The sequence below is a fragment of the Haliaeetus albicilla genome, chromosome 20, assembly GCF_947461875.1.
Source record: "Haliaeetus albicilla chromosome 20, bHalAlb1.1, whole genome shotgun sequence".
NCBI classification, from domain to species: Eukaryota; Metazoa; Chordata; class Aves; order Accipitriformes; family Accipitridae; genus Haliaeetus; species Haliaeetus albicilla.
The window spans coordinates 17,097,735-17,110,272 of NC_091502.1; the positions used below are offsets into that span (position 1 = coordinate 17,097,735).

Sequence of the window (12,538 nt, forward strand, 5' to 3'; positions counted from 1 at the left end):
ATAAATCTGTTATTTCTCAATCACTAAAGACTTCAATTTGATCTCAGTTTACTTAAATTGAGATACGAGATCAGAATTAGTTAAGACAGTATTTTTGATAAAAGCCTTTAGCACTTACCACTGTAATGCTTGCTTCATGTCATTTATTGAAATAAAAATATTTTTATCAACTTTTTTTTTTAAATACCACAACTTCTAAGCATTTTTAGTATGTTCAGAGCTCATAGAATGTTGGATGTAGATATTTTTGTATTAAGTACCAGAAGGGGCATATATCTCTCTGAAATGAGGAAAACCTTTCATTGGCTGTTTTCAGCCAGTGAAATAATGTGTGGAATTTTTAAACTTTTTGAGGAGTAGAATCTTTTTCATTTCACTTTCTGTAAACATTTACTTTCCACACAACTTTTATTAGTGGCATCTGTTTTCCGTATATCCTGTTTTCATGAGTTAACTATTGATAAACTTTTATACTTCTTTCCCACTTCTTTTTTAGAGCTTTTTTATACCTTTCTTGTCTCCTGTTCTAGTTTTAATTGCTTTACTTTTTTTTTTCTAAATAAGAGATTTTATGTTTAAGTTACCCTAATATACAGCTTTATTACTTTCTTTAGAAGACATACTTCTATCTTATCTTTATAACAGATTGGAATCTACTGAAATGTGTCACGTTTAGTTGTTGCAACCTTATCTTGGCCATAAAAAAAAATTTCTCATTTAAAATCTTCAAATTACTCTTTTCAATGGTATGATCTGATCATTGTGAAAATTTCTGCATTTTTGTCTCTGCAATGATTTAGAGATTAGTGTATCCAATTAATTCCATATCTAAATGAAGGTACAAATAAAACCAGTGTTTCTCCACTGTCAACTCTCTCTCCCTTATCTCAACCAGTTATACTGTTACTGAACTGTTAGTGGTACACCTCCTTCCTCTTCACTTTTTTCATCTGTCATAGTGACTATTCACTGTACAACTGAAGTTTAATCTGCATTTCATTTCCATTTCCTCTTACTGTTGCATAATTTTCAAGTCTCTTCTTTCTTTTTTTGGTTTTGATTAGAAGCCTATATTGAATTTCCTCTTGATAAAACTAGCAATTGTATTCTTTCACAAATTTGTTAACTATCCCTCCTGATATCTAAACTGATGCAAAAAATGTATTGTAACCTATTTCTTTTCATGATAATAAATTTAGCCTTCTGATAAACAAGTTTCTTCCCTTAAAATTATCTAAGAATGCTGTGATGTTGTTTTGAGTTATGACATGTTCCATTTTCCTTTTAATAATAATAATATTTATCTCACTGACATTTTCCCCAAAAGTAAAAGTGATAGCCACTGGTTATAATTTAATTGGCTCTTTAACTTATAAAAATTTAAAAGCTATGTTCTCTTGACTGCTGATAATACACACCTTTGTGTACACATAAAGTGCCTTTGTGATCGCTAATCATTTTGCAGCTATTCTAATATCTCTACAGCATGATGGCTTGTTAAAGGAGCATAGCTATTTCCTTAAAATGAGCATAGATATTATTTTACGAAATAATTGACATAGAGACAGTCACACAGAGACAAAAGATGGTGCAGCATCTGAATAATGTAGTAGCAAACTGCAAAAGGGTTAATGATAAAAAGCACAGCAGTATGCCTGTAACTGCAGCATCCTAGGAAGCGTTGGAGAGGATTTCAATACCCAAAATTAGCACAGAATGCCACTTTGTGTCACGAACATTACAATCTAGCATATGTTTTTGGTGGACATTGCAACCGAGAATATGCCAAGCAATTAGGAACTCTACTTTAGCAGAGCCACACTTAACCAAACACAAACTGAGCCATAACTCAGAGGTAACATCCCTATTGCCAGTGAGCCTTCAGCTGCTGAGTGTGCTGCCAGCAAATCGCTGAAGAACAGTAAGATAACTAACATGCTCCTCTACTGTAAATGACTGTGCAAACCAAGCCTTAATATAAGCAGATGCTTTTACTCCTGGTAGTTGATACCACCACCTTGTGTGAATGCTAGCATGAAAATGCTTCCCTGCTTTTCTCGTAATCTTTCACGTCCCAGCTGTTCAGCTAGTGCTCCAAACGTCGGCCCTCCCAGTGGCCGTGCAGACATGCTGAAGTCCCCTGTCTGTAGGTTGTGCTCTGGGTCAAGTGCTGGTCCCACATGCTCTGCTTTTCATATCCTGCATGCTCAACTTCTGATTGCACTACACTAAAAAAAGAGTTCCTTAACATAGAATCATAGAATAGTTTGGGTTGGAAGGGACCTTTAAAGGTCATCTAGTGGATGGATGGATATGTGTTTATCGAGTATCTCTTTTTGGTGCTTAAATGGTGCATATAGCTTGTTAGGATAATTATTACAGGAAATGGGAGCAAATTTTTTAGATTTACAATATCATATTAAAACTCAACATGATTTTTTTTAAAGTAAAATTCTTTAAAACTTTTTATATCAACAAATGATCGAAACTTTAACATTATCAATGTTAAGCTTGGAAAGGCTTTTTAAATACACACATAAATTTTAATGCCTTTTTAATGTTAAAACTGTTAGCAATGCCTTTTAAAAATTTAATATGAGTCATAGAATGATAATAACCAAAGTGCAAGCAAGTAGTACACTGTGATGTACATAGCACAAAACAAAAATACCCCCTCTCAAGTGCCTGAAACTCATCTCAAAACAGCATTAATGATGCAGCAAACTTTGATTCCCTCTGGGTGGAACACAAAGTGGGATTTCACAAACAGAAGATGAAGCGATACTGCATCAGGACTACCTTGTCCTTAATACTGCTATAAGGACTTGGGCCTTTCCAGCTTCATGTAATGTCAGGTGCCAACACTTTGGTGAACCATCAGCAACGACTCAGCTATCGGATTTTAACCTTCAGAAATAGGTACTTTCTTTATTGTGTGTCATGTGGATCATCTAAATATTGTTATGCAAGTGCAAATGCAACCTCTAGCCTGGATCACCAGGTTATCCTTTCAGATCCACCATGGCTGATGTTTTTCCCTCTTTAAGTTTCTTTCACCTGTCTCTTTCAGATCATCCCGCACAAGGCAAGTTCTGCCACTGCTGCTAGAAAATTTTCTCTCAACAGTTCTGGCATGCTTCTTGAACCTAGAACCACCAATATATAAAACGGAGCTGTTGAATGAAAAATCCCTTCTGAAACACTTCTCAGTCTATTGTCACCTTCTCTGTCTAATTCCTTACCCAGATGCCCTGGGTACACCTGCAGCTGAAAAAGGAAAGCTGTATCTGAAGCTGTAGATGACTGCTGCCGTTCTACTACCAGAACTACTCTGTATCATGGTATTACAAACAGATCTCCATAAAGATGTATTTGGTAGTTATCCCCACCTATTATCATAGAGGTACTACTAGCTGCTGTAACTATTCTTTTAGTCCATTCAGTGTTTTGAAAAAAGTGCTAACTATCCCCCCTCAGAATATGGCCAGTCATATGGTATCACAATCATGAGAATTTATTTTGATCACTGAATGTGGAATATGGAAAACTCTGCTATCTTTTGTTTAATATGCCATCAGGTAAACAAACACACAAAGAACAAGTTTTCCCATAAAGCGAAGAAGTATGCATATGTCTTTTTACCCATATACATTCAGCATTCCCACTTTGCTGAATGCATACATCACATGGATTCTTCATACATGGAAGTAATGACTTGTACTTAAGCAAGTGGCAGCTATTTTTTTTTTTTAGTTGCATTTACTTTGAAACAGCTCAAAATACTTAATGGTATCTCATTTTTAAAGTGATCTAGGCAAGCTCTTAGTCTTCTTTTGTTCTATCCCCATATTGGTGAAAACAGAGATGATTCATATTCTGCTGTCATTAATAACTATTTATCTTCATGTAAAATCTAGGTGCTTCTGAATTTAGACAAATCAAAATCCAGATAAGTTTTACCAACTCCAGGCCTTTATCACAAATGATTTTTGCACTCGTTAGACCTTTCTAGCTCTATTTATCTGTCTTTTGCTTTGGAGTTCTGCACAGATCTATATTTTTCTGATTGTTTCCTAATAGACATAGAAAGAATATTATTGTCCATAAACTTTAGAATAAAGTTGTTATTCAGGAACTGACATTTTAAGAAATGTTTGGTTCATACTCCCAGTCTCTACTTCATGCCTTCTTCCCTTATTACTCAGGTTTGCTGACAAACAAGAAAATATGTATGACCATTTTTGTGCAAACACAAGCAAAACCTATGGCAGAACAATGTTAACAAAGATTTCCATCTTACATAATACATTCATTAGTTTTTGGCCCTTAACCCAGCTTCTAGAGCCAATATTAATACATTTTATCTTCTTAAAACTTGCTTTAAAAATAGGAGATACATAAACCGGTTGTGATACAATAGTCCATTAGAATCTTCCACCCCAAAGTTCCATTACATGAACTACAACTAATTTATTTAACAATTTTCAGTCATACAGAATCATACACATCTGTGGATGGATAATTTACGATTTATGAGTTCTTGCAGCTGGGATGTACTTGTCATGATTTCCACCACCATTATTCAGCCATCTTCCCAAACTTAAAGCTATCTGCATTGTCTCTGGAATACCGTCTGCATAAACTGAAATGAATGTGTATTCTAAACTACTCTTCCAGATTCTTTGTATAGTTAATGGAAATAAATGGCTACTGAGAATACCTGGTTTATGAGGGGACAAATCACTCTCTAGATTCATCTGCAATGGCCTGAAATTTCACATATGTGGATTACAACAAAGGCCAGGCAGGATCTGAACTCTTGAAATAGGCTTCTGATTTGTTAAAATAGTATCCAAAGAATAGCAATGTTTTGGGTTTTTTTTAAATTCAATTTTTTATATGACTATATTTACCAATCATGTCACTAACAAAAATAATACCTCTCAAAGCCAAAAAAAAAAAGCCACGTTGTTCAGAATATAATATTTTACTGCAGCAATTTTTTTCTACGATGAAAAGTGCACACGTTATTCTTCAGTACAACAGAGCACACTTTCAAATCCTATTAAAACTTTCTCGGGCCAGAATAAGATGTGATACAATATGCGCTTTTCTGTTATTTTAAGAAATACTTTTACACTTAATGTGCATCATATTACCTTGGACTGCTGCTTGGTAATAATGATAGAAGAAACTGTTTTATATGAAAAATAGGTTATAAGTTTATTTACAAATTATGATAGATAAACATTCTATTTAGCTCATTGTATGGGGAAGTATTTTTTATATTGCTGTGTTCCTTGAACAGATGAGGTCCTATGTCAAATCTCATCCTTGTTTACACTTCTTTAGAAAGATTTTGTGTTGTACTAATATATTTTTAGATTAACACTAAAAGAACTAAACTTGGATTATGTAAAAAAAAGATGTTGTAATGAAAAGTGCACTTAACACTTGGGAAGAACAATTGTGGTTATTACCTGTGCAAAATAAGACTAGGGCTTTAGCAATTGATAGCCTTGTTTTTAAGATTTTTGAATGTTTTAAGAGCTGTGATATGTAAGTTTATACTGCTGTAGCCTAGCAACTTCACTATTTTTTAAAACAGTTTAAAATAACATTTCTTAACATCTTAATAAAACCCCACATAGCTTTCTTTTTTCCCCCTTTTGTTCAGGTATGAAGATTTAAAAAAACTTAAATAACTAACAAAACCAGTCAGTAGATTAGCTAAAGCAATAAGATGTGTTGTCTTAATTATCAGTAACTTCCCAAGTTTTCATAGAAAGCAGCAGAAGAAATTGAGAAAGTATCATGTTTTCTTCTAAAATCATTAATATTTTGTGTTTCACATTTTTAATAAACCCACATAGTTCGATTCCATTATATATTCAACTTCCAGACAGTAAGTCATTAATTACTTACTTAGCAACAGCTTGATCCTGAAACACTTGTAAGTCCTGCTCCATATTACTGGTGGTCGTTTTAACCTGTTGAAACAACAAAAATTAAATAATTCAGATCCTTAAATGCGTGCATTTACATAGGCAAGTACTGCATACTAGATAGTTCTATGCCTTCCTTTCAATTTCTGTAATTCTCCCATTGCAAACAACCAGGGCAGGAGAACGTAGCTCTCATTACAGGCTGGAACGAGCAAGATGAAAACTTCTGGAGTAAGCTCAGCTCCGTGTCAGCAGCTCTTGCCCTTGGTGCAGCACTGAGATACTAGAGGTGGTGCTAGCTTGAGGATAGCCCTGGATTTCCATGAGGAAGTTTGTTTTGGATCATTCCCTGTTGTGTGATGTCAATGATGTGCCAAGACACTCTAAAACACATAAACCTAAATTTGTCATAGATCCATGGCTGCATTCGTCAACCCATACCTTCACACACCCTAATTAACCTATACCCAGGCTATAATTGCTCTCAAACACAATTTTGAATGCCTATTGACTATTTGCTCCCTTGCTTAGCAGATGCGGCGCTGAGACACACAGCCCTCAAGTACCTCCGCAGAAAGACCAGAACAAGACTGTTGCTGGGACCAGTCTGGTTCTGTGGGTCCAGCAGGACACAAGGACGTGGGGCAAACCTGGCTGCATGCCAGAACAGGAACCAGCCACGTTATGCTTGACAGGGTGGCATGAAACAGCCCTAGTTCCTCGTGGGGGTGAGCAGTGGGGCTCTCAAGGGCACGGGTACCGGTACATACAGATGTGTGGACACCACCACAGGGCACCGCAGCCTTGGCCTCCACAGGGACCAGCACCTGAGGTGACACTGCCACATGGCACCACAGCCTTAGCCTCCTCAGGGACCAGCACCTGAGGTGACACCGCCACAGGAAACCACAGCCTTGGCTCCACAGGGACCAGCACCTGAGGTGACACCGCCACAGGGGCAGCTGTGGCTCTGACAGGGACCAGCACCTGAGGTGACACCGCCACATGGCACCACAGCCTTAGCCTCCTCAGGCACCAGCACCTGAGGTGACACTGCCACAGGGGCAGCTGTGGCTCTGACAGGGAGCTGAGGTGACACTGCCACAGAACCACCTCCCTCGACTCCACAGGAGACCACAGCAGCCGAGGTGACACAGGCACCGGGGCAGCCTTGGCTGTGCCGGCCACCTGAGGAGACCGGGGCACCCACGGCGCACCCCGCGCCCCCGCGGCCGGCCGGGCTGCGAGACCGGCCGCCCCCTCCCCGACCGTTACCTGCCGCGCTCCCCCCGTCGCTCCTTCCGCAGCCGATGCCGCTATGGCCGCGGCATGAGCTCCGCAGCCCGGTCGCCCCCCCCACCCCATCCCGCCCCAGCTCCCGCCCGTCGCCGCCCCGGCCCGCCGCTCCCAGCGGCCGTTGAGGACAGGGCCGGGCGGCTTCTCCCGTCGCCGCGGTAACGCGAAGGGCGGCGGGGCGAGGCGGGAAGGCGGGCGACCGGCTGGGCGGCGGTGGGGTGGGACGGCCACCGGGGCAAGGCAGGCGGTGGGGCAGGGGGCGAGGCCGGGCGGTAGCCCGGGAGGCGGACACCCGCTCTGACTGGGGGCTGGAGGGGGCGGCGGGGAGCTGCCGGCTTGCTGAGGGGAGGGCGGCGGGGCTGGGGCAGAGCCCGGCGGGCCCGGGCGTGACAGGGCTGGGGCTGCTCTCCGCGAAGGGAGGGAGGCTGCGAAAGGGCCCGGCGGGGAGCTGCCGTGGCGCGGGGGGAGCGCGGTCACTCGTGTGTTTTGGAGGGCCCTGCGCCTCTCCAGCAGCCGCCCCTCGATTTGAAGTGAATTTCGCCTCAGGAAATGTCGCCCGGCGTAAAGAACGTGTACTTTTGCTTTGACGTAATTTAAGAAATAGTAGGCACGGTGGTGGTTTTCTTTAACATAATTTAAGAAATAGTAGGCAGGGTGGTGGTTTTCTTTAACATAATTTAAGAAATAGTAGGCAGGGTGGTGGTTTTCTTTTTTTATTTCCCCCCTTTAAACCGCTATTATTACTAGATAATGAAAAGGCTGAACATCACCCTTTTCTTTCTGAATGCCTAGCTATGCTTTCGTAAAATGGCTTCAAGTGATTTTCAGATTATTGTGCAAACGACCGAGGTTTGGATGACACTTCTCTTTACATTTTTGTGGACTTCAGTCTGTCTTATTCAACAACAAAACACTTTAAAGAATCACAGCTGTTTCAACTTTTTACAGTAATAATTTGTGCTCCCAAACTTAGGGTTTACAGATCTCTTCAAACACCAGGGAATTTTTCTACCAGGACAGTACAATTCATTCTGTATTTATTGTCCTGAAATTGCATGGAGCATTTTCGGGAGCTGCTAGTCTATTTATGCACACTAGGTTTTGAGCTTTTCGTTTGTTTTGTGTGGACTGTTTACTTAAATTAGCCAAGTGAACTGCATTTTTAGTATCGGTTCTAAGGAATAATCTATTTAATTTGGTTCCTACCTACTGTGCTAAGGCAGATGGTTTTCATGTCAGCAGAAATACTGTTTCAATCTATGAATTATGAAAAATATTTTTTAAAATGAAGGATTAAAATAAAATTAGATGCAGAGTTTCACAAAAGTTCCTGATAAAATTTGCTTACTCGCTTTAGAAAATAACTGACATTTCCCTTGTAGTTTTCTTAAAGATTACTAAAAATGCCTTCATTTTTGCTTTACACTTTTTTCATGGCTCTATTTAATTTCAGGAATATCCCAGGAACACTTTAGATCTTTATTTGTCAGAAGCAGCTGCTGGGTGAGGGCAGGCGAGCCCAGAGCTGAGGGTGGTGGTGAGGTGTAGGGCAGTGCTCTCTCCAACACAGCGCAGTCCCACAGCACCCAGCCAGAAGAGCAGAGTGGGGACGGGGATGGTGACTGGGGTCCACCACAGCCAAGGGGTGGCCAGCCCAGGCCATGGTGATGGGCAGATCTGAGGCAAGTCCAGAAGGCAAGTCAGCAAAATCAGGAGCAGCGACGTGTGGTGCTGAGCACAGGCACAGCTACAGCGTTGCTCAGACAGGGCTCAGGGGCATGGCCCTGAGCTGAAATGCCGCTCCTGAGCTGAGGGAATAGGCCCCCAACACAGCATCTCATGGTTCTGTCTTGTAGCAGCCTTGACCCCAGGTGATGGCTGCACCGTGTCAGTGGAGCTGGCCTTGAGGATAGGCAGCCAAACCCTTAGGGAAGAGGGAGGAAGTTGCGGGACTTGTCGCTGCACTCAGAGCCCTGAAAACATTTTCTTCATTACACTTCTGAAATGACGCTTTTCTTATTTACTTACTGTAATAGAATTAATGTGAAGAAATCACAGTGAAACATTTTTGATACCTGAAATGTTTCAAGTATAATTTCTTCTAGTTGAAATACTGTTTTAAATTTTTTTTTAAATAGTGAAATTTAGCATGATTTATTTTAAATACTTAAATTTGGATGATTTAAATATTATGTACTAGAAATAATTTTTAATGTAACTGCCAGGAAATTTCCATTTGTTCATCTGCAGCAACTGAAGTGAACTTTTCAGCCATATTCCCAGTGCATATATTTTAATTTCCTCCCTGTCTCATCCTCTCTCAGTGGTAATCAGTTATTCAGAAATTTAACTTCCATCTGTCTTGCCCAAATAGAATTGGGGGGCGGGGAGGCTACTTAAAAAAATACAGAAAAATAATTTAAAAAATACTTATCATTCTTTTCAAAGCTTTTTAGAAGGACAATTCCACTGCCATTATCCGGAGTTACGTTTCTAACTCCCTGATGTGCCTTTCAATATCTCATTCACTATATTAAAAAAATCCCATATCAAATTGTTGACATTTTTTATTTGCTTTTGCTCATCCACATCATCTCTTGACTAGAGCTTGTCTTATGAGATGCAAAACTTTTACATGTTGACTTCAAAGAACATGCTTTACAAATTATGATAGCCAGAAAAAAAAAAAAAAAAGGAAACTACTTTCAAATCAGCTTATAGATTAAAATTAAGGGAAAGCTATAAGCACATTTCTGCAGAAAAAAAGGAGGTAGATCAGGTCAGGGGCATGACAGAGTGTGACTAAATGTCATACAAGGCAAGGTACAACATTGATATTTGTATAAAAACAAGGGGAATTAGCTAGGAAGCTGCCTTGCAGAGGGATCTAGATGGATTGGAGCATTGGGCAATGATTAATGGCATGAAATTTAACAAGTTGAAATGCCGGATTCTGCACCTAGGATGGAGTAATGCTGGGCATAAGCATAAATCAGGAGAGTGGCTGGAGAGCAGCCCTGCAGAAAGGGATCTGGGGTGCTGGTCGGCAGCAGGCTCAGTACCAGTCAGCAGCGTGCCCTGGCAGCCAAGAGGGCAAACCGCATCCTGGGGGCATCAAACACAGCGTAACCAGACGGTCAAGAAAGGGGAGCATCCCACTGCATTCAGTGTTGGTGCAAGCTCACCTCGAGTACTGTGTTCAGTTCTGGGCTCCACAATTTAAGAAGGATGTTAGGTCCTTGGATGCGTCCAGAGGAGGGCAACAAAGCTGGTGAAAGGGCTGGAAGGAATGTCCTATGAGGAGCAGCTGAGGACTTTGGGTTTGTCTATGTTGTGGTTTAACCCCTGCCAGCAACTAAGCACCACGCAGCCGCTCACTCACTTCCCCCCCACCCAGTGGGATGGAGGAGGGGATCAAGAAAAAAAAGGTAAAACTCGTGGGCTGAGGTAAGAACAGTTTAATAGAACAGAAAGGAAGAAAATAATAATGATAATAATAACAATAATAAAATGACAATAATAATAATAATAATAGGATTGGAATATACAAAATAAGTGATGCACAACGCAATTGCTCACTGCTTGCTGACTGATGCCCAGTTAGTTCCTGAGCAGTGATCCCTCCCCAGGCCAACTCTCGCCAGCTTATATACTAAAAAAAGCTAAGTGTATTTGTGTATTTAACTTTAAATACAGTTTTTATTTACAGGATATATTCATACCTTACCTTGCAATCTCAGATGACAAATTTGAGCGAACGTTTTGTTGCAGTAGGCTTAGTGTAGCTCTCATAAGAAACACGCTCATTTCTTTAGCATAGAAATCACATGGGTTTAGTGATATTTATGTGATGGATTCATAGCAGCTTTATAATAGTTTAATAATTACATTCTGTATATTAATTTGGGTGTTTATGAACATACCAAGTTAATTTACAGAAGCTCTGTTAGAAGTGACAGAAAGGAAAAGGGATAGCTCAGTGTAAGCCATCCATCAACAAATATGCAGAAGTCACTGAGAGACAATAAAACCTATGAAAAAATCCCTAAGACATAAGCAATAAGAGAAGAATGACATTTTAAAAAGAACCTTTGCAAGAGGGATTTCCGTTTGTGAAAATTAGACAGGCATAAAATCTGCCTGAGGATTCTGAAGGTGCCTAACTAATTTACTGGCAGGAGCTGATAAATCCTGACATAATACAGACATAGAGGCAGAGTGCTGTTTCTAAATATTTTGTTTCTAGTTTAAACTGAAAACTACTCTTTTCTTAAGCAGCTTATGAGATCACTGAAGGGAAGAACAGAAAGAGCTTGGATTTAGTTGGATTTGCCAGGTAAACCGATTGATAAGTCATACTGTAGGCTGGGACCTAGTCTAAAAATGGAGAATTGTAAAAATTTATCCTGTCATAGGAAACCTGAAAACTAAGGGTAATGTTCTGAGAGAATGCAGAAAGGGGATAAAGGTGCCATTAGGCCTGTTGCTGTGACAATTACGTCTTTAATGATGATAAAAAATAATCATAGAATCATTTAGGTTGTAAAAGACTTTTAAGATCATTGAGTCCAACCATTAACCTAACATTGCCAAGTCCGCCACTAAACCATGTCCCTAAGCACCACGTCTACACATCTTTTCAATACCTCTGGGGATGGTGACTCAACCACTTCTGTGGGCAGCCTGTTCCAATGCTTGACAAGGCTTTCATTGAAGAAATTTTTCCTAATATCCAATTTAAACTTTCCCTGGCGCAACTTCAGGCCATTTCCTTTCGTCCTATCACTTGTCTCTTTGGAGAAGAGACCAGCACCCACCTCACTACACCCTCCTTTCAGGTGGTTGTAGAGAGCGATAAGGTCTCCCCTCAGCCTCCTTTTCTCCAGGCTGAGCAACCCCAGCTCCTTCAGCTGCTCCTCATAAGACTTGTGCTCCAGACCCTTCACCAGCTTCGTTGCCCTTCTCTGGACACACTCCAGCACCTCAATGTCTTTCTTGTCATGAGGGGCCCAAAACTGAACACAGTATTCGAGGTGCGGCCTCACCAGTGCCGAGTACAGGGGGACGATCACTGCCCTGCTCCTGCTGGCCACACCATTTTCTGATACAGGCCAGGATGCCGTTGGCCTTCTTGGCCACCTGGGCACACTGCTGGCTCATATTCAGCCGGCTGTCGACCAACACCCCCAGGTCCTTTTCCACCAGGCAGCTTTCCAGCCACTCTTCCCCAAGCCTGTCACGTTGCATGGGGTTGTTGTGACCCAAGGGCAGGATCCGGCACTGAGCCTTGTTGAATT

The 12,538-nt window shown here is 40.9% G+C and overlaps 1 protein-coding gene across 1 annotated transcript in view; it reads right to left on the minus strand.

Annotated features, from left to right (window-relative positions):
- The window catches only part of DEUP1 (deuterosome assembly protein 1), a 47,530-nt gene extending 40,168 nt beyond the window's left edge, over nucleotides 1-7,362 (minus strand). Inside the window, exons 1-2 of the mRNA XM_069808389.1 lie at nucleotides 7,221-7,362; nucleotides 5,926-5,990 (exon numbers count right to left, since the gene is read on the minus strand). Of these exons, the coding sequence (XP_069664490.1) occupies nucleotides 5,926-5,990; nucleotides 7,221-7,310 (155 nt within the window). The 5' untranslated portion in view covers nucleotides 7,311-7,362. The remainder of the gene's footprint in view (nucleotides 1-5,925; nucleotides 5,991-7,220) is intronic.
- Between the last annotated feature and the right edge of the window lie 5,176 nt (nucleotides 7,363-12,538).